Source organism: Ovis canadensis, chromosome 5 (assembly GCF_042477335.2).
Source record: "Ovis canadensis isolate MfBH-ARS-UI-01 breed Bighorn chromosome 5, ARS-UI_OviCan_v2, whole genome shotgun sequence".
Taxonomy (NCBI): domain Eukaryota; kingdom Metazoa; phylum Chordata; class Mammalia; order Artiodactyla; family Bovidae; genus Ovis; species Ovis canadensis.
In genome coordinates this window covers 17,288,880-17,309,301 of record NC_091249.1, presented here as the reverse complement: position 1 = coordinate 17,309,301, position 20,422 = coordinate 17,288,880, and the positions used below count along the sequence as shown (strand labels likewise).

Here is a 20,422-nt window from a genome sequence, read left to right as displayed (position 1 = left end):
GGGACACTGGGTGGGAATGGTGTGTGTGGGAGGAGGAGGGGCCTCTCTTGGGCACCCCGAGTGCTGTTTCCGCGTTGTAATGTTCCAGGTGATCTTTGGTGCCCAGGACCCTGGCTCCATCTGGCCCTTGGGGTCTCAAGTGGGCCACATATCTCTCACCTTGGGATATGTGAATGTAGTTTTTGGATGTTTTAGCAATATCCAAATTCTCTCACCCGGCGTTGTATGAGGATTCTCCCTAATCAGAGATGTTTGTAGTTTTTTGAAGCGGATAAGAGGATTTCAGCCACATAATCATACTTGGCATTACCTCAAGTCTGAATTTATTTCAGTTGTTATGGGACACTGTTTCTTTTTCTTGCACATTGTTGTAGAAGTTATCTGTGCACCTAAATGTTGCAAATCTAGGTTTCTGTTCTGTTGCAATGTCTGTGCAAAGTAAACCAAAAGAAGAGGATTGGTGCCTTTGACATGCACCTCTGAGATATGGTACATTCTTTTAAAAGCAAATTTTGGTTTTCTTTTGCCTTGAGTTAGTACATTCTGTGGCAGTATTCCCTTTGGAGCTTGATTTATAAATTTAGAAATGGAGAGTAGTAAGGAGCTTTCCCGACACACCAACAGGCTTTCTTAAAGACGAGGTACTAGAGTAGCCCTACTGACTGGCAGAGCAGTATTTGTTTCATATCATTTCCTAATGACGCATGTCTTTCTGTATGTTCTGAGGCGGTTCACAGAGGTGTCTGCAGACCAACTTTAGTTTCCTTTTGTTAAGAGAGGTTAACTTCAAATAGAGATGAATTATTATAATAATTACATTATTATAATAAAATATGACTTCACACAGTAAATTTGAGTTTTGAAATATTGGCCAATTCTTACAAAACTATATCAAAACTTATATAAGGAGAAATAAACTTGAACAGTCTTATAATCTTTTAGATAAATGGAACCATAATAAAATAATCTCATAGAACAAGATTAAGCTCAGTGGCTCTACTGGCAAATTATATGAAATATTCTGGAAAACTTTCATATTCATGGAGATTCTTTAAGAGAATGGAAAAGGGATATATGTATGTGTGTGTGTATCTGTGTGTGTGTGTGTGTGTGTGTGTGTGTGTGTGTGTGTAGACAGGCACTCTTTAACTCATTTTATGTATCTACCATAGCATTGATACCAAAATCTGACAAAGTATAAAGAATTGAAATTACAAGCCAGTCTTTTATGGATGTCAATATCAAAATCCTATACAAAACATTGGCAAAGTGAATGGAGCAAGACATGAAGATCTTAATCCAGGAATGCAAGGTTTGTTCAACATCAGAACATTAGAAAAATCAACCCATAACATTAAGAAGCTAAAAGAGAAAAAGCGTATTTCTGCCTTAAAAAATGCAGAATAAAAGTGCTTGATAAAATGTTTACATCATATCTAGGTTGAGTTGTATAAAATACAGCATATGTTCATTTTGATAACTTCTTACTGAACTACTAATAAATGAATAGTTCTTTAATTTGATACAGAGTACTAAAGAAAACAACAGCAAACATCATACTTACAGAGAAACCTTGAAAGCTTTTCTTGTCATTGGAGCATTTCAAGTGGCTCCACTATCACATCTTATGTCCAATGTTGTAGAGACTGTCAGGAACAGTATAAAGTCAGATTTAGATACAGCAAGAAGTGGAGTTCCTAGATGATAACATTATTAATGCAGAAAGTAGAAAGAATTTATAAAGTTAGTAAGAAAGTTAAGAATAATCGCCACATACAAAATACACAGAAAACGCTTCTATGTTGATGTACTAGCAACTGAGAGTCAGAAAATGATATTTTAAGACAATTACAATGACATCAAAAGTATCATGCTTCTAATTCCATGCCTAGTAAAATTTGTTCAAGGCTTCCAAGAGAAGATATTATTAAACATTTTAGGGAGGCAGTGAAGATCTAAATGAATGGTGAGCTATGCATGGAAGGCACCAAGGGGTCCATTCCTACTCAAAACCCTGGAGGAGGAAATGGCAACCGAGTCCAGAAATTCTTGCCTGGGGAACTCCATGGACAGGGGAGCCTTGCCGGCTACAGTCCTTGGGGTTGCAAGAGCTGGACACAGCTGAACACGTACCACCAATCAAAATCCAAAGGGAAGTTCTTCTGTGGGTGTGTCAAAATTGACAAGTTGATTCCAAGGGTCAGGTGAGATGGAAACACTCGTAAAATGAGAGCACTTGATCTGCAAGATATCAAACGTTATAAAATTACCGTAGTGAACAGCTGGGTTTCAGTGCAGGGATAAATGCAAAGAAATAGAATAGTGAGCTCTGAAAAAGCCCTGCATTTAACCAAACTCTCCCATCCCTTTTCTGTTTTTTAACTATGTAGTGCTAGTGTGTAGTGTAGAGAAAGAGTAATTTTTTCACAAACTGCAAATGCCATATAACCACATATATATATTATATGTATTCCTCTATAATAAAAATTGACATATCTCTCACAGCACACATGGACACCAACTCCCGGTGGGTTAGAGACTCCAATATAAAAGTTAAAACAAGCTCTTAGCAGCTAATATAGATTATTTAGTGACCTGATGGTAATAAAAGATTTAAGCAGTATATACATGTATTAATCACTACATTTTAAAAATTAATTCATTTTAATGGGAGGATACTGACTTTACAACATTCTGGTGGGTTTTGCCATACATCAACATGAATCAGCCACAGGTGCCCATGTGTCCCCCCATCCTGAACCCCCCTCCCACCTCCTTCCCACCCAATCCCTCTGGGGTGTCCCAGAGCATCGGCTTTGAGTGCCCTGCTTCATGCATCGAACTTGCACTGGTCATCTGTTTTACATATGGTAATATACATGCTTCAGTGCTGTTCTCTCAAATCTTCCCACCCTCGCCTTCTCCCACTGAGTCCAAAAGTCTTTGCTTTATATCGGTGTCTTTTGCTGCCTTGCATAGAGGATCGCTGTTATCGTCTTTCTAAATTCCACATACATGCATCAGTATACTGTACTGGAGTTTCGCTTCCTGACTGACTTCCACTCTGTATAACAGGCTCGTTTCATCCACCTAATTAGAACGGACTCACATGCATTCCTTTTTATAGCTGAACAATGTTCCATTGTGTGTGTGCACCACATCTTCCTCATCTATCATCTGCCAGTGGAGGTCCAGCTTGCTTCCATGTCCTCAGTTCAGTTCAGTCACTCAGTTGTGTCCAACTCTTTGCAACCCCATGGACTGCAGCATACCAGGCTTCCCTGTCCATCACCAACTCCCAGAGCTTGCTCAAACTCGTGTCCATCAAGCTGGTGATGCCATCCAACCATCTCGTCCTCTGTCGTCCCCTTCTCCTCCTGCCTTCAATCTTTCCCAGCATCAGGGGCTTTTCCAGTGAGTCAGCTCTTCGCATCAGGTGTCCTGGCTATTGTAAACAGTGCTTCAGTGAACATTGGGGTACACATATCTCTTTCAATTCTGGTTTCCTCAGTGTGTATGCCCAGCAGTGGGATTGCTGGGTCATATGGCAGTTCTATCCCCAGTTTTTTAAGGAATCTTCACACTTTTCTCCATAGTGGCTGTACTAGTTTGTGTTCCCACCAACAGTGTAAGAGGGTTCCCCAAAGGACAATTGACATACTTGCCTGTGTTAAAACTCAGAACTTTATGTCAACAGAAGACACATAAAAGATAAAGAAGCAAGTGACAAAGATGGAGAAAATATTTACACACCCATAACTGTCAAGGTTCTAATATAAAAATATGAAGAGCTCCTGAAAATGAAAAAGGAAAAGACAGACAGTGCTACTGATAACTCGGTAAACGTCTGGCAGTGATACTGCAGAAGAGCAAACTCCAAAAGCCAAAAAGATGAGAAATGGTGCTTCACTTTGTAAGTCGTTAGGACTGTGCAAAGGAAAGCTCAGGAAGTACAGCCATGCTCCCTACCAGTTGACGACACCGAGAGGATGGAGCCTCAGGAACTCTCATGCACTGTGGGTGGGAGTGTTCTCTGTACAGTCGTGTGAGAAAGACTGCGTCCTCTAGGAAGGTTGAAGGGCACGTGCATCCTGACCCCACAGTTCCTTTCCTAGAGGAGTCTGTGCAGGGAGGAAATCTTTCCCAGAGCCCCCACTTGGAGCAGCACGCACGGAATGTATAGATCAATTGTGGGCACTTGTGGCACAACACAGAGCCTGGAGCAGGGCCCAGCCCCCTTCCTACCTGCCCAGGCCTTCTTTCCATCCTGCTGCATTCCTGACTTAGATGGCATCTCTGAGCCTGTGCATCCTTCCTTGTCTGCAGAGCCTATGGTGGTGTTTGCCAAGGAGCAGCCGGCACGCAGTGAAGTGCAGGCCAAGGCGGGAGCACGCACCACGCTGAGCTGCGAGGTGGCCCAGGCCCAGACGGAGGTGACCTGGTACAAGGATGGGAAGAGGCTGAGTTCGAGCTCGAAAGTGCATGTGGAAGCCAAGGGCTGCACCCGGCAGCTGGTGGTGCAGCAGGCGGGCAAGGCGGACGCCGGGGAGTACAGCTGCGAGGCCAGGGGCCAGAAGGTCTCCTTCCACCTGGACATCACAGGTGGGTGCCAAGGCAGGGTTGGGGGGCGTGAGTGCGGGGGATGCTGGGCCCTGGGGTCCTCTGCTGGGTTCTCCACGGATGCAGTCAGCTCCAGGGCTCTGTCCCCCGGCAAGGGCCTTGAGCGGCAGGACGCCTGCCAGAGCCCTGAGTCCAGGACACTCTTGACATCTCTTCCCCCAGATTCCCGCTTCTCCCTGCCACATCCATACCTTTCCCAGCGTGAAACCTGCCACAGAGGCTTTCTCAGCCATCTGCAGGCTGTTGAAATGGCCATTCTCTGTGGTCGGCAGGGGGCACTATTCCCATATTAAGTTTTCCTGGGCAGCTGTGGGGCCCTGCTCTGGGGCACTTCTGGCCTTGAATGCCCCTGCCTTCACTGGGTCTGGCGCCCCTGTCTCGGCTCAGGCCCCTGACCGTCCAACTGTATTTAGGTCAGCCTGTTGTGTTGGCCTCTGCTCAGATGCCCATTCTGTCCTGAGCCTGAGCCAAGTGGGTATATTGCCTGCTTGCTCCTGTCCCTCCTGCTGCTGGTGACATCACTGGGTTTCAGAGTCCTGAGCTCAATGACCCTGTCTCTGTCTAACCCTGTCCCTAACCCTAACGGCCACCTTTCCGCACCTGTGGCCCTGGCATCTGATAATGGTCTTTCCAGGTGGTCCCCCGGATCAGCCCTCACAGGGACCCTCTTAGGTCCCCTCCCAGGGCCTCCCTCACCCTCTTCTCAGCCCTGGCCTTTCCCCCATGCTTGGCTGCTGGAGGCACTCAGGCTGTTTCACACGTCTCAGTCTTTGCCCGGCCTCTCCCCTCCCTGCAAGGGGTTCCTCTACTGAGCTTGTCCCCCTCTGCTGCCCTTCCTGGCCCCGCTCCCTCCTGCTCCTCTGGAATGCTGGCCCAGCCACAGGCTGCATCAGGGTCTTTATGTGCCCCGCTTTCCCTGCTTTAGCTGCTCATGGAGCCCAGTGCTGCTTGGGGTGGGGCAGGGATCCTGGACTCCGAGCTCTTGGTGGACAGAGCTCGTGGCCCCCAGGCCTGTGGTCCCAAGTGGCTCCTCCTCACTGCCCTGTGCTGCCCCTGGGAGCCTGGATGGTGCCTGGCAGGCGGAGTGTGGCCCTGAGGCGTTCCTCTCTGGCTTGCTCAGCAGAGAGGCGGCGGTGGAGAGGCGGACCACCTAGGCAGTTTCATTTCAAGTCTCCCACCACGTGGCCTGGAGGGGGCTGGGATTCAGGCCAAGGATGAGGGGGTCCCCTGTCTAATGTTCCTTTGTTATCCCCCTGCCCAGAGCCAGAGTTTGAGCCCCCCGCCCCAGAGAAACCCAGGCGCAGGGAACCGCTGGTGGTCAGGGAACACGAGGACATCGTCCTGACAGCCACTCTGGCCACGCCGTCTGTGGCCGCGGTGACGTGGTTCAAAGACGGTGTGGAGATTCGCCGCAGCAAGCGGCATGAGATGGCCAGCCTGGGGGACACCCACACCCTGACCGTGCGTGGGGCACAGACCCTGGACAGCGCTGTCTACAGCTGCCGCGTGGGCGCAGAGGGGCAGGACTTCCCGGTGCAGGTGGAAGGTGAGCGGCTCCGCCGGGTGGTCCTCTGGGAACCCCTTGTTGGCAGCATCCTGGAGTGGAGACTGGGTGGGGCTCCGGGCTTGCAAGCAGGCGGCTCGGAGCTGGTCCCGCGGCCTGAACCCTGCCAGGCTGACGTCCCCTCCCCTCCCCTAGAGGTGGCTGCCAAGTTTTGCCGCCCCCTGGAGCCCGTGAGCGGGGATCTGGGCGGCACGGTGACGCTGGTCTGTGAGCTGAGCCCTGCGCAGGCTGAGGTGGTGTGGCGCCGCGGAAGCACGCAACTCCGGTCCGGCAAACGCTTCCAGATGGCGGCTGCGGGGACTCAGCGCTCGCTCACGGTGTCGGGCCTGCGGGAAGAGGATGCAGGGGAGTACGTGTGTGAGAGCCGCGACGACCACACCAGCGCCATGCTCACCGTTATCGGTATGCGTGTGCCAGGTCCGCGGGCTGAGTCGCCAGGGAGGATGGGTAGCTTGGCGGAGCATTCTTGGGAGGCTTCCTGGAGGAGGGGTCCTTCCGCGGAGTCTGCAAGAGGGGGAAGCCCCGCCTATCCTCTCTGTTATCTCAAGTGGAGCCTCTGTCCGCAGTACCCCGCGTGGTCAAGTTCACGTCTGGGCTGAGTGCGGTGGTTGCGGAGGAGGGGTGCGAGGCCACTTTCCAGTGTGTGGTGACCCCCAGCGACGTGGCGGTCACATGGTTCCGAGATGGTGTCCAACTACAGCCCGGCGAGAAGTTTCTCATATCGCAGAAGGGTGCCAGCCACAGCCTGACCATCTTAAGCCTGGCCCTGGAGGATGCCGGCCAGGTCACTGCGGAGGCTGAGGGCATCCAGTCCACGGCTGCCCTCCGGGTCCGAGGTGAGCTTGTGGGGCGGCAGGGAGGGCGCCACAGCTTCTTGTACCAGGTTCTCCTAGTGAGCTGGTTCCCAGGTGGCTGTACCGATACAGCCTGCTGCCGGCCTGGATCCTGCCCCTTGGGCTGACTTCAGAGGACGTGGGTTTGTCAGCTGCAGAGTGGGCCCATGGGGCCAGACACCTGCTCTGAAGGGGAGGTGGTACACTCTTGCAGTGCACCCCTGGCGAGAGAGTGGGCGGAGGTCGGATCCAGGGGGTCTTCCTGGAGGAAAGGACCCTTGCTGAGCCGAGAGGTGGGGGAGATGGCAAGGTGGGCAAGCATATGCAGGGGATGGGGATGCGCTTGGCTCACTGAAGCCAGGTTGTGTGGGGAGAGCCAGAACTTTATCCCGGGGGAGCCAAGCCAGCTCATGAGGAAAGGAGTGAAATGGATAGATTTGCTTCTGCCCATGGCACAACCTGAGTCTGGGAGGACTCCTCAGACATTTCTCTTCCGTAATGTGGTGCACCCAGGGCCAGTTGAACAGGGTGCAGCTGGTCTGGGGGCTTGGAGTCTGCCTGTCTCAAGAGCTCTCTGTGTCCCTAGGCTTCTGTTCACCAGCTGCGCTTAGGAGCGTTAGGCTTTTACGGGCGTGGCAGGAGGTAGTTCAGAAGAGGGGAGCAGTAGGCGGGAGGGGGACTGGGTGAGAAGAAGCCCTCCTGAGGTGTGGTTGTGTGTGTGCTCAGTAGCTCAGTCGTGTCCGACTCTCTGTGACCCCATGGATGGCAGCCTGTCAGGCTTCTCTGTCCATGGGAGAGTGGGTTGCCATGCCTTCTTCCAGCTGAAGTGCTCTTATCCACCCATAAAATCATACCTGCGCACACGTACTGCTGAGCCCTGAGTATGGCCAAGGCCTTCCCTAGCTCGGAGTCAGAATGTGGTGGAGGGCAGGTCTGCTGGCTGGGGGTCGTGGGCCGGGTCGCTCTGCCTTGCTTTTCTGAGAGTAAACAGTGGCTCTGGTGATCTCCTCCTCTCGTGACCGCAGAGGCTCCAGTGCTGTTCAGAAAGAAGCTGGAGCCGCAGACCGTGGAGGAGCGGAGCTCGGTGACTATGGAGGTGGAGCTGACGCGGCTGTGGCCGGAGGTCAAGTGGACACGCAATGCCGTAGCACTCGCGTCGGGCGAGAAAGTGGAGATCCACGCGGAGGGCGCACGTCACCGTCTGGTTCTGCACAGTGTGGGTTTCGCCGACCGCGGCTTCTACGGCTGCGAGACACCAAACGACAAGACGCAGGCCAAGCTGACTGTGGAAAGTGAGCAGCTAAGCGAGCTTGGTCCAAGGGTTGAGCATTGAGGAGGTAGAGGGGGTAGGCGGAGAGGGGAACTCCGTCTGGGGGCAGGGCCTTGGAAAAGGGGGAAAAGGGAAGAAGACCCTGCGCTTGGCAGGGGGCGGGGAGGAGGGGAAGGGAGTGAGGAGCGGGGAGGCCTCCCCGCAGGGCACTGTGAGGCTCCCGCGGGACGTGACAGGGGCTGGCCCGAGGCCGGGGTCTTGCTGCAGCGGCTCACCCTTCCCTTGTTTGTCCCGTAGTGCGCCAGATCCGGCTCGTGCGGGGCCTGCAGGCCGTGGAGGCGCAGGAGCAGGGCACGGCCACCATGGAAGTAGAGCTGTCCCACGCAGACGTGGAGGGCACCTGGACTCGGGACGGTCTTCGGCTCCAGCCGGGACCCAACTGCCAGCTGGCGGTGCACGGCCCCACACACACCCTCACGCTGTCACGGCTGCAGCGGCAGGACGGTGGCTTGGTGGCCTTCCGGGCGGAGGGCGTGCACACCTCTGCCCATCTTGTGGTCACTGGTGGGTGCTCATAGGTGGGGCAGCACTCACTCCAGAGTGCCTGCCCCTGTCCCTACGGTGCCAGGGAGGCAGGTGGGGCATCGTAGGGGAGGGGACCCCTTCCTAAAACCAGCTGAATGACTCCAGCCAGTTCAGACTCTGTCCCCGCACAGAGGCCCTGCATCTCAGCACTTCCCTCTTGTCTTCCCAGAGCTGCCTGTGAAGTTCATCCGCCCTCTGCAGGACGTGGTGGCCACAGAGAAAGAAAAGGTGGCCCTGGATTGTGAGCTCTCACGCCCCAATGTGGATGTGCGCTGGTTGAAGGTGCCTGCGAACTCCTCTGCCCCCTCTTGCCTCTAACCAGGAGTGGGCAAGTGTCAGACCATTCTGCTGGGCAGTGCCAGCCCTTGACCTGGCCTCGTTCCTTCACAGGACAATGTGGAGCTGCGGGTAAGCAAGACCATGGGCATGTTGGCCCAAGGGGCCTGCAGAAGTCTCGTCATTTACCGATGTGAGTTTGGAGACCAGGGCGTGTATGTGTGCGATGCCCACGATGCTCAGAGCTCGGCCTCCCTGAAGGTGCAAGGTGAGGGCTGGGTGGGTGGCTGCAAGGACCTCCCGGCCTCCTACTGTGTCCCCCAGCAAATGCTTGGCCCTCTGGTTCTGCCCTTGTGCCCAGCCTGTACCCCGTTAGCAAGCTGGGCCGGGGGTGGTGGTCAGATAGGAGACCTGTGCCTCGGGGTGTAGCAGGGCCTACTCTGTGCCCCAGGCCGGAATGTGCAGATCGTGAGGCCTCTGGAGGATGTGGAAGTGATGGAAAAAGAGGGCGCCACCTTCTCCTGCGCGGTCTCCCATGATGAGGTGCCTGCGCAGTGGTTCTGGGAGGGCAGTAAGCTCCGGCCTAGTGACAACGTGAGGATCCGCCAGGAAGGTGAGACGGGGACAGTGGGGGGACAAAGCAGGGGTCCTCCCCACTTCCTGCCCCCAGGCCACCCCTCCCCGTCCCCAGGCCACCCTGCCCTTTAGTGCTGAGTGGGCTTTGTCCCCAGGAAGGACATACACTCTCATCTATCGGAGGGTCCTGGTGGAAGATGCAGGGGAAATCAAGTTTGTAGCAGAAAATGCGGAATCACGAGCCCAGCTCCGAGTAAAAGGTAATGGGAGCCCCAAACAAGGGAGGGGCTGGACAGTGTCTGTGTGGACGAGTACATGTGCTGGGTCTTGCGGGGCTGAAAGGCCTGCTGTCTGTCCTGGGGTACCTCCCGGAATGAGGTTAGAAATGACCCAGGAGGAGGGAAAGGGGTGTTCCCTCCTCAGCAGGAAGAGAGTGGACCAGGGGAGGCAGTCTTGGGGTCTCCTTCTTTGTTGAAAATGTAGTTACCAGTAAATTCTCCCTCCTGGGACCTCAGCAAATGCTGGAAAGGGTGAGGCCCCGGCAGGAGGTGAGCGTACAAGCCTTTTGTCTGGTGACCTTGGTGACAGTGAAGGTGATGGTGGGGCAGGAGGGAGAAAGGGCCTGAGAACAGGCTGGGGGTAGGGGGCCGGGTGTTGGATACGTATGGAGGGGACAGGGTGCAGAGGATTCGGGGTGTGCAGGGTGAGGGTAAGGCTGTGTGGTGAGGGGATGGATGGGGTGTCAGGGTGGGGCGGGCACGCACATGCTGAGGGCCCCCTGGACGAGTCCTCGTGGTCAGAGGTGAGCAGCACGTCCCTGGCCAGCCTGAGGGTGAGACTCCGCCGCGCTGCCTGCTGGCTCTGGCGGGCGGGTCACCTGGGCTCTTTTTAGCCTGAGCATGGGGTCTCAGTTAGGCTGGTGGGAAGATGCACAGCCCGAGCACCCTATCCTGGGGGTTCAGGCTCGCTGTGCGCCCACTCTGACCCCACGGGGTATACCCCCAGAGCTGCCCGTGTCCATCCTCCGCCCGCTGCGGGATAAGATCGCGATGGAGAAGCACCGCGGCGTGCTCGAGTGCCAGATGTCCAGGGCCAGTGCCCAGGTGCGGTGGTTCAAGGGTAGCATGGAGCTGCACCCTGGGGCCAAGTACGAGATGGTCAGCGACGGCCTCTACCGCAAGCTGGTCATCAACGCCGTCCAGCCCGAGGACGAGGACACCTACACATGTGATGCCGGCGACGTGAAGACCAGTGCACAGTTCTTCGTAGAAGGTTTGGGCAGGGCCGGGTAGAAGCTGTTCCTTTTTTCCCCAGGAGAAGGGCTGTGGCCTGTGGCACTTGGAGGCTTGGGCTTCCCAGGTGGTGCTAGTGGTAAAGAACCCGTCTGCCAGTGCAGCAGACGTAAGAGGCCTGGGTTTGGTCCCTGGGTGGGGAAGATCCCCTGGAGGAGGGCAGGGCAACCCACTCCAGTATTCCTGCCTGGAGAATCCCATAGACGGAGAAGCCTGGCAGGCTACAGTCCATAGGGTCGCACAGAGCTGAACACAACCCTGAGAAGGGCCTGACTGGTGGCCTCGGGGTGCTCCCAGGAGGATGTGAGTGTCCCTGAGAGGGTCTGTTCCCAGGAGCAGGCCCTGCAGAGGTGAGGGCGGGGGGGGGGGCTCAAGACCCTCCCGTGGGACTGCCCCGCTGACTGGCCCTCGTCCACAGAGCAGTCCATCGTGGTTGTGCGGGGCCTGCAGGATGTGACGGTGATGGAGCCGGCACCCGCCTGGTTCGAGTGTGAGACCTCCATCCCCTCGGTGCGGCCCGCCAAGTGGCTCCTGGGAAAGACGGTGCTGCAGGCGGGGGCTGACGTGGGGATAGAGCAGGAAGGCACGGTGCATCGGCTGACGCTGCGGCGCACCTACTCCACCATGACGGGGCCAGTGCACTTCACCATCGGCAAATCGCGCTCCACCGCCTCCCTGGTGGTCTCTGGTGAGAGGGCGCTGGCCGATGGCTCTGCTGAGGGTGGACAGGGCCTGGGGCGCGGGGGTTCCATCCTCATGGTCTGGCCCACTTAATGCCTGCTGCCCTCTTTGCTTTCCCACGGCAGACATTCCCGTGGTGCTCACACGGCCTCTGGAGCCCAAGGTGGGGCGGGAGCTGCAGTCCGTCGTCCTGTCCTGTGACTTCAAGCCTCCCCCCAAGGCTGTGCAGTGGTACAAGGAGGAGACGCCCCTGGCGCCATCCAGCAAGTTCAAGATGAGGCTTGAGGGCCACATGGCAGAGCTGCGTATCCTGCGGCTCACCCCTGACGATGCTGGTGTCTACCGGTGCCAGGCCGGCAGCGCCCAGAGCAGCACGGAGGTCACTGTGGAAGGTAGAGAGAGGGGGATGTGGGCCCCCAAGGGTCTCTAGGAGGTCACTGTGGAAGGCAGAGAGTGAGGGGCCCCCAAGGGTCTGTAGGAGGTCACCGTGGAAGGCAGAGAGTGAGGGGGCGTGGCCCCAAGGGTCTCTGGAGGAGGCAGCGGCAGTCACGTTGAGGCCGCCTCGTGCTCCCGGCAGAACGGAAGGTGACGGTGACGCAGCCGCTGGAGGACGTGGAGGTCCTGGAGGAGGGCCGTGCCCGCTTCTCCTGCGAGCTGTCCCACGAGGACGAAGAAGTAGACTGGCTGCTCAATGGGACACCGCTGTACAACGACAGCTTCCACGAGATCAGCCACGAGGGCCGCCGCCACACGCTGGTGCTGAAGCGGGTCCGGCAGGCTGACGGGGGCACCGTGCGCATCTCCTCCCCCAAGGTTACGGCCTCTGCCCACCTGGTGGTCAAAGGTGAGGTGGCTGTGCGTGGTCCGTGGGGACCCTTGGGACACGCACCCTTTACCCAGAGGGCCAGAGGTGGCAGCTGGTCCCCTGAGTCGCCTGTGCTCTTCCTGCAGGGAAGCCGGTGGTATTCCTGAAGGCGCTGGACGATGTGTCTGTGGAGGAGCGGGGCACATTGGCCTTGCAGTGTGAGGTCTCTGACCACCAAGCCCACGTGGTGTGGCGGAAAGACGGGGTGGAGTTGGGCCCCAGTGACAAGTACGACTTCTTGCACTCGGCGGGCATGCGAGGCCTCGTGGTGCGCAGCCTGACTCGGGATGATGCTGGCCTGTACACCTGCGACGTGGGCACTGATGAGACCCGTGCCCATGTCAGCGTGCATGGTGCGTGCTGTGGCCAGCTGCAGATGTGGGGCCAGGGCACCGGGGCGTGGCTCTGGGTGTGCCTGTGTTTGGGGGACTCACTCACTCTCAGAGGCCAGGGTCTGCTCTGCTGAGCCTGGAGAGATCGGGGCAGGCTCTTGAAGGAATGGCCTCGACAAGGTCTTAGAAGGCCCAGGTGCAGGCAGGTGGGCCAGGGGTAACAAGCGATAGAGCAAAGCCTGGGAGATAGACTGGCCCTGCTTGATCAAGTCCCAGGGGATAAAGGATTCAGTGGAGGCTGGAAACTTCCCTCTGCACCCGGGGATGTGTGGGCAGGCACAGGGGCCCCAGAGGGAGGCGTCAGGAGGGTAGTGCGTGGGAGAGGCTGCGCTGTCAGGCAGGGGTGCCCCCGGAAGACGCCCAGGCCACCGCCCCGCCTGGTGAAGGTAGCTGTGGGCAGGTCACCTTTCTCTTCCCAGGCGCCTTCCTGTCCAGGCATGATTCTGGTGGGTCCCTGAGGTCCCGTGTATGTCTGTCCTGACTCCACTCCCCTAGTCCTTTCTCCTCTTCTGTGTTTGGCAGGAGTGTTGCCCAGTTACCCTCTGGCTGGTCCCTGATGGTCTGGCCAGTTTGTGATGAGACGGAAGGGGAAGGGTGGTGTGGTGAGTTTTTCTTAGAGCTGGATTCCCCTTCATTTGGGGGAGCTGTTCTTTCTATGGAGCATGTAAGCTGGTGGCAACCAGGTGGTGCTTATTCTCTCCACGTTATGCTCTAGCACATGTGAAAGGAGTGGTCACCACTCATAGCCGTCAGCCATCTGACTGCCAGGGTGTGGCCAGCAGGAGGCCGAGAGGACCCTTGCTGAGGGAGCGGCAGCCTCCTGGGAGCGGGGTTAGAGGGGGGTATGCGGGTCATCCAGGGATGGGCCGCCTCCTGGGGTCTGCCTGTGGCTGCTGTCAGTTGATGGTGCCTGTCTCGTGGGGCATGACAGCTGTTTCCATGGCCCGCAGAGCTGCACGTGGGCATCACCAAGAGGCTGAAGACAGTGGAGGTGCTGGAGGGCGAGAGCTGCAGCTTTGAGTGCATCCTGTCCCATGAGAACACAGGCGATGTGGCTGAGTGGACAGTGAGCGGGAAAACAGTGGGCAGCTCTGGCCGCTTCTGTGCCACGCGCCAGGGCCGCAAGTACACTCTAGCTATCCGAGATGCCGTGCCAAGTGACGCTGGGGAGGTGGTCTTCTCTGTGCGGGGCCTCACCTCCAAGGCCTCGCTCATCGTCAAAGGTGGGTGAATGGTGGCAGCAGGGACTGACTGGCTGGGGCAGGTCCAGGGGCTGCTTTAGGAGCTCCTGAGCCCGGGCTCTCCCCAGGAAGCCTGGAGCCGGGGTCCTGGGCTTGGAAGCTGCAAGGGCTTGTGTCTAGGGACTGCCTCCCCAGCCCCTGCTGAGCACCTAGAGGCATCTGTTGGAGTCCTGGGGGGTTCTGGTCATCCAGAACTGCATGGACGACCAGGATTACCCTTTAGGATGAGGTTCTGGAGCCTTTGGGCAGGAGCACGGTTCGTAACCTTCAGGCCGTGGTTCAAATGCTATATTAGCTCCCAGGGTGCATGGCTCATGTTGGTAGTGAAATTGCCATTGAAATTTATGAGCTGCTACTTCCAGCATAAATACAGAGCTCATCCCATGGCTATGCTTTGAGTTACAGAGCTCTGAACAGTGGTGAGAACCTAAGATTCTGTGGTCTAACAGCTCTCTTTCCCAGGGTCCTCCCCGGCACTCCAGGGATCTGAGGTCCCTGGGCCTGAGGCTCCAGAGTTGGAAGCTTTAGAGCCATGGGCTCTGTGGTCTCAGCCTCCAGAGCTTGGAAACTCTTGAGTGCTTGCCTTGTTTTAACCCCAGGCATGGCTAGGGCCAAGGTTGTGGGTGGAGTGATGGCCAGGCCTTATCGGGCACCACGTCTGTTCTTTTCAGAGAGGTCAGCTGACATTATGAAGCCACTGGAAGACCAGCAGGCCATGCTGGGTGAGGATGTGGTGCTGAGGTGTGAGCTGTCGCGGGAGGGGACCCCAGTGCACTGGCTGAAGGACGGGAAGGCCATCCGCAAGAGTCAGAAGTATGACCTGCTCACTGAAGGCACTCGGGCCTCGCTGGTCATCCATGCAGCCTCACTCAAAGACTCGGGCAAATACACATGTGAGACGGAGTCTTCCAAAAGCACAGCCAGTCTCCGAGTGGAAGGTAAACCCCATGAGAGCCTGGGGCTGCCCCCTGGGAGCCGTTCTGTCCCAGGTAGGAAGAGAGAGGCACCCAGCAGATAAGGAACTCGCCCAGGTCCCTGAGGGTCTGGGGTGAGCCAGGAGAACCACCTGTGATGGGAATGATTTCCCGTCCTGAGGGCCTGCATGGCATCTGCACAGACCTCACCCCTCATTCATTCTTGCTTCTCCACCAGAAAAGGCAAACCGGTTCACGGAGCCGTTGGCTGACCTGCACGTGGAGGAGAAGGGCACAGCCACGTTCACCTGCAAGACGGAGCGGCCCGCAGTCTCAGTGGTCTGGCGCAAGGGCCTCACAGAGCTGCAGGCCTCGGGGAAGCATGCGCCCAGCCAGGAGGGCGTGACCTTGCGGCTCACCATCAGCGCCCTGGAGAAGGCAGACAGTGACACCTACAGCTGCGACATTGGCCAGGCCCAGTCCCAGGCTCGGCTCCTGGTGAAAGGTTAGGCCTGGGCACTGTGCCGTTGCTCGCATTTGCCCACTAGGTTTCAAGGCCTGTGGTGTGCTCAGGTGTAAGCTCTGTTTAAAGTAGATTTGTAGGTGGGCAGTCAGTGGCACCCCACTCCAGTACTCTTGCCTGGAAAATCCCATGGATGCAGGAGCCTGGTAGGCTGTAGTCCATGGGGTCGCTAAGAGCTGGACACGACTGAGCGACTTCACTTTCATGCATTGGAGAAGGAAATGGCAACCCACTCCAGTGTTCTTGCCTGGAGAATCCCAGGGACGGGGGAGCCTGGTGGGCTGCCGTCTATGGGGTCGCACAGAGTCGGACACGACTGAAGCGACTTAGCAGCAGCAGCAGCAGAGATCAGAGCTCTGCCTGGCCCTGGACTAACTCAGCCTCAGTTTCCCCGTCTCCAAGGAGGGCTGCCCTGGGCGGTCTCGCTGGGCCTTGCATCAGTGCGTTGGCAGCCCTCGTCTCCTTGTGCGCTTGTCTGCCAGGTGGATGTTTCTGGAGCCCTCCCCGCGTGTGTTCACACGTGGGCTCTGCACGCGCTCACACATGGATGTACGTCCTCTGCCCTTGCGGAGAGTCACTGGCTCAGGGACGTCTTCAGGTTTGAACAGAACTTTCACCGGGCCGGCAGGCTGGGGGTTGTCATTATCCTACTTCACTGATAAGGAAACCGGGGCTTCACTGGGGCTTATTGGCTGCTCCAGGGTTGCAGGGCAAGTGGACGTCAGGGCCGGTTGAGCCTAGCCCTGCTAATCCCAGGGCTGGCGTCAGGGTGAAGTTAGCTGTAGGTCCTTCCCGGGATCTGTCCATAGAAAATAATGAAGAAGCCCCACTCTTGAATTTTTTCCTGTTTTTCAGTGAAATACAGTGAATCCACTGAGCTCAGTGAAAACATTTCGTTAGTGCAGTGGAATCACAGCTGTCTAATCTAAAGTGAATGTTAATGCTTAAAAAAGGCAATTAAAGCAAGTGTCCAGACTTCCGTGGTAGTACGGTGGTTGAGAATCTGCCTTGCAATGCAGGGAATGTGGGTTCAATCCCTGCTCAGGGAACTAAGACCCCACATGCCTTAGAGCAGCTAAGTCTGCCTGCCACAACTACTGATGCCCCCATGCTAAGACCTAATGCAGCTAAATAGATGGTAAATAAATAAACATATGTGTTATAAAAGTGGGGCTTCCGGGTAGCTCAGTCTGTAAAGAATCTGCCTGCAGTGCAGGAGATCTGGGTTTGATCCCTGGGTTAGGAAGATCCCCTTGAGAGGGAAATGGCAACCCATTCCAGTATCCTTGCTTGGGAAGTCCCATGGACAGAGAAGCCTGGCAGGCTGCAGTCCTTGGGGTCGCAAAGAGTAGGGCACGACTGAGCGACTACCACAGTTACGCAAGTGAGAGCACCATAATAACACCACATAGTCTTTGGACAGATTCAGAACACACAGGCTTATGCCAGGCTAATGCTTCCTGCCAAAGCCTTACCTTGTGTGTCAGTTCATGAATCACAGCTGACACACAAAGATAAGGAGATCTCCTTCTGAATAAATCACCCTCCTGATGTGCCATCTAATGTTGCCAAAGTGCTGTCCTCAATATGCCAGAAAATTTGGAAAACTCAGCAGTGGACATAAGACTGGAAAAGACCAGTTTTCGTTCCAATCCCAAAGAAGAGCAATGCCAAAGAAAGTTCAAACTGCTATACGGTTGCACTCATTTCACTCTGGGCTCCCCTGGTGCCTCAGCAGTAAAGAATCTGCCTGCAAGGCAGGAGACCTGGGTTCGATCCCTGGGTCACAAAGATCCCCTGGAGGAGGGCATGGCAACCCACTTCAGTACTCTTGCCTGGAGAATCCGCATGGACGGAGGAGCCTGGCGGGACGCAGTCCATGGGGTCGCACAGAGTCAGACACGACTGAGCAACTAAGCAGCGGCAGCAGTAAGGTTATGCTCAAAATCCTTCAAGCCAGGCTTCAGCAGTATGTGAACTGAGAACTTCCAGATGTGCAAGCTGGGTTTAGGAAAGGCACAGGAACCAGAGATCAAATTGCCAACATTTGCTGAATCACAGAGAAAGCAAGAAAATTACAAAGAACATCTGCTTCTGCTTCATTGACGACACTAAAGCCTTTGACTGTGTGGATCACAACAAACTGTGGAAGATTCTTTAAGAGATGGGAATACCAGGCAACCTTACCTGTCTCCTGAGAAACCTGTATGCAGGTCAAGAAGCTGCAGTTAAAACCGGACATGGAACAATGAACTGGTTCAAAATCAGGAAAGGAGTGCATTGTATATTGTCACCCTGCTTATTTAACTTGTATGCAGAGTGCATCATGTGAAATTCCAGGCTGGATGAAACACAAACTGGAATCAAGATTGCTGGGAGAAATATCGATAAGCTCAGATATGCAGATGACACCACTCTAAATCCTGAAAGATGATGCTGTGAAAGTGCTGCACTCAATATGCCAGCAAATTTGGAAAACTCAGCAGTGGCCACAGGACTGGAAAAGGTCAGTTTTCATTCCAATCCCAAAGAAAGGCAGTGGCAAAGAATGCTCAAACTACCACACAAATGCACTCATCTCAGACACTAGTAAAGTAATGCTCAAAATTCTCCAAGCCAAGCTTTAGCAATACGTGAACCGTGGACTTTCAGATGTTCAAGTTGGTTGTATTTTTTTTTTTCAAGCTGGTTTTAGAAAAGGCAGAGGAACCAGAGATCAATTTGCCAACATCCGCTGGATCTCATGGAAAAAGCAAGAGAGTTCCAGAAAGACATCTATTTCTGCTTTATTGACTATGCCAAAGACTTTGACTGTGTGGATCACAAGAAACTGTGGAAAATTCTGAGAGAGATGGGAATACCAGACCACCTTACCTGCCTCTTGAGAAATCTGTATGCAGGTCAGGAAGCAACAGTTAGACCTGGACATGGAACAACACACTGGTTCCAGATAGGAAAAGGAGTATGTCAAGGCTGTATATTGTCACCCTGCTTATTTAACTTCTATGCAGAGTACATCATGAGAAACGCTGGACTGGAAGAAGCACAAGCTGGAATCAAGATGCTGGGAGAAATACCAGTAATCTCAGATATGCAGATGACACCACTCATGGCAGAAAGTGAAGAGGAACTCAAAAGCCTCTTGATGAAAGTAAAAGAGGAGAGTGAAAAAGCTGGCTTAAAGCTCAACATTCAGAAAACGAAGATCATGGCATCCGGTCCCATCACTCCATGGGAAATAGATGGGGAAACAGTGGAAACAGTGTCAGACTTTATTTTTGGGGACTCCAAAATCACTGCAGATGGTGACTGCAGCCATGAAATTAAAAGACACTTACTCCTTGGAAGAAAAGTTATGACCAACCTAGATAGCATATTGAAAAGCAGAGACATTACTTTGCCGACTAAGGTCCGTCTAGTCAAGGCTATGGTTTTTCCTGTGGTCATGTATGGATGCGAGAGTTGGACTGTGAAGAAGGCTGAGTGCCGAAGAATTGATGCTTTTGAACTGTGGTGTTGGAGAAGACTCTTGAGAGTCCCTTGGACTGCAAGGAGATCCAACCAATCCATTCTGAAGGAGATCAGTCCTGGGATTTCTTTGGAAGGAATGATGCTAAAGCTGAAACTCCAGTACTTTGGCCACCTCATGAGAAGAGCTGACTCGTTGGAAAAGACTCTGATGCTGGGAGGGATTGGGGGCAGGAGGAGAAGGGGACGACAGAGGAAGAGAGGGCTGGATGGCATCACTGACTCGATGGACGCGAATTTGAGTGAACTCCAGGAGTTGGTGATGGACAGGGAGGCCTGGCGTGCTGTGATTCATGGGGTCACGGAGAGTCAAACACAACTGAGCGACTGAACTGAACTGAACTGAATGGCAGAAAGGGAGGAGGAAGTAAAGAGCCTCTTGATGAGGGTGAACGAGGAGTTTGAAAAATCTGGGTTGGAACTCAACATTCAAAACTAAGATCATGGCATCAGGTCCCATTACTTCATGGCAAATAGAAGGGGAAAAGTAATTGGTTTTCTTTTCTTGGGATCCAGAATCACTGTGGATGGTGAATGCATCCATGAGATTAAAAGACACTTGCTCCTTGGAGGAAAACTATGACAAACCTAGACAGCATATTAAAAAGCAGAGACATCACTTTGCTGCCAAAGTCCACACAGTCAAAGCTATGTTTCTCCAGTGGCCATGTATGGATGTGAGAGCTGGACCATTAAGATGGATGAGCGCTGAAGAATGATGCTTTTGAATTGTGCTGAAGAAGACTCCTGAGAGTTCCCTTGGACCGCAGGAAGATTAAACCAGTCCATCCTAGAGGAAATATTCATTGGAAGGACTGATGCTGAAGCCAAAGCTCTAGTGTTTGGCCACTTGATGTGAACAGCTGACTCACTGGAAAAGACCCTGATGCTGAGAAAGACTGAAGGCTAAAGGAGAAGGGGGTGGCAGAAGATGAAATGGTTAGATAGCATCACTGACTCAATGGATGTGAATTTGAGCAAATTCAGGAAGGTGGTGGAGGACGGAGGAGCCTGCTGTGCTGCAGTCCACGGCGTCACAAAGAGTCAGACATGACTCAGGGACTGAAGGACAGCAAGAACCGACGTGCCATCCCTGCTTCCTGGCATGCAGTAGCTTCAAGACACCTATGAACGCAGAAGGAATCTGGCAGCCAATCAGTAGTTATGTCTTAAGCTTTCACCATACCTAAGACAGCAGCAAAAAAATTTTTTTTCTAGAAATTCATGTTGTCAGTCCTCCAAATCATTCAATTTAAATGTTG

The 20,422-nt window shown here is 54.4% G+C and overlaps 1 protein-coding gene across 19 annotated transcripts in view; it reads left to right on the top strand.

Annotated features, from left to right (window-relative positions):
* Positions 1-20,422, top strand: part of OBSCN (obscurin, cytoskeletal calmodulin and titin-interacting RhoGEF) — a 235,646-nt gene that overhangs the window by 131,701 nt on the left and 83,523 nt on the right. For all 19 annotated transcript variants that reach the window (XM_069590448.1, XM_069590454.1, XM_069590449.1 and 16 more), the window contains 18 exons: positions 4,327-4,602; positions 5,882-6,166; positions 6,320-6,586; positions 6,751-7,020; positions 8,043-8,309; positions 8,585-8,851; positions 9,042-9,154; positions 9,263-9,416; positions 9,600-9,761; positions 9,880-9,984; positions 10,730-10,996; positions 11,435-11,704; positions 11,823-12,089; positions 12,275-12,541; positions 12,649-12,915; positions 13,905-14,177; positions 14,867-15,133; positions 15,348-15,614. In XM_069590448.1, the coding sequence (XP_069446549.1) occupies positions 4,327-4,602; positions 5,882-6,166; positions 6,320-6,586; positions 6,751-7,020; positions 8,043-8,309; positions 8,585-8,851; positions 9,042-9,154; positions 9,263-9,416; positions 9,600-9,761; positions 9,880-9,984; positions 10,730-10,996; positions 11,435-11,704; positions 11,823-12,089; positions 12,275-12,541; positions 12,649-12,915; positions 13,905-14,177; positions 14,867-15,133; positions 15,348-15,614 (4,311 nt within the window). The remainder of the gene's footprint in view (positions 1-4,326; positions 4,603-5,881; positions 6,167-6,319; positions 6,587-6,750; positions 7,021-8,042; positions 8,310-8,584; positions 8,852-9,041; positions 9,155-9,262; positions 9,417-9,599; positions 9,762-9,879; positions 9,985-10,729; positions 10,997-11,434; positions 11,705-11,822; positions 12,090-12,274; positions 12,542-12,648; positions 12,916-13,904; positions 14,178-14,866; positions 15,134-15,347; positions 15,615-20,422) is intronic.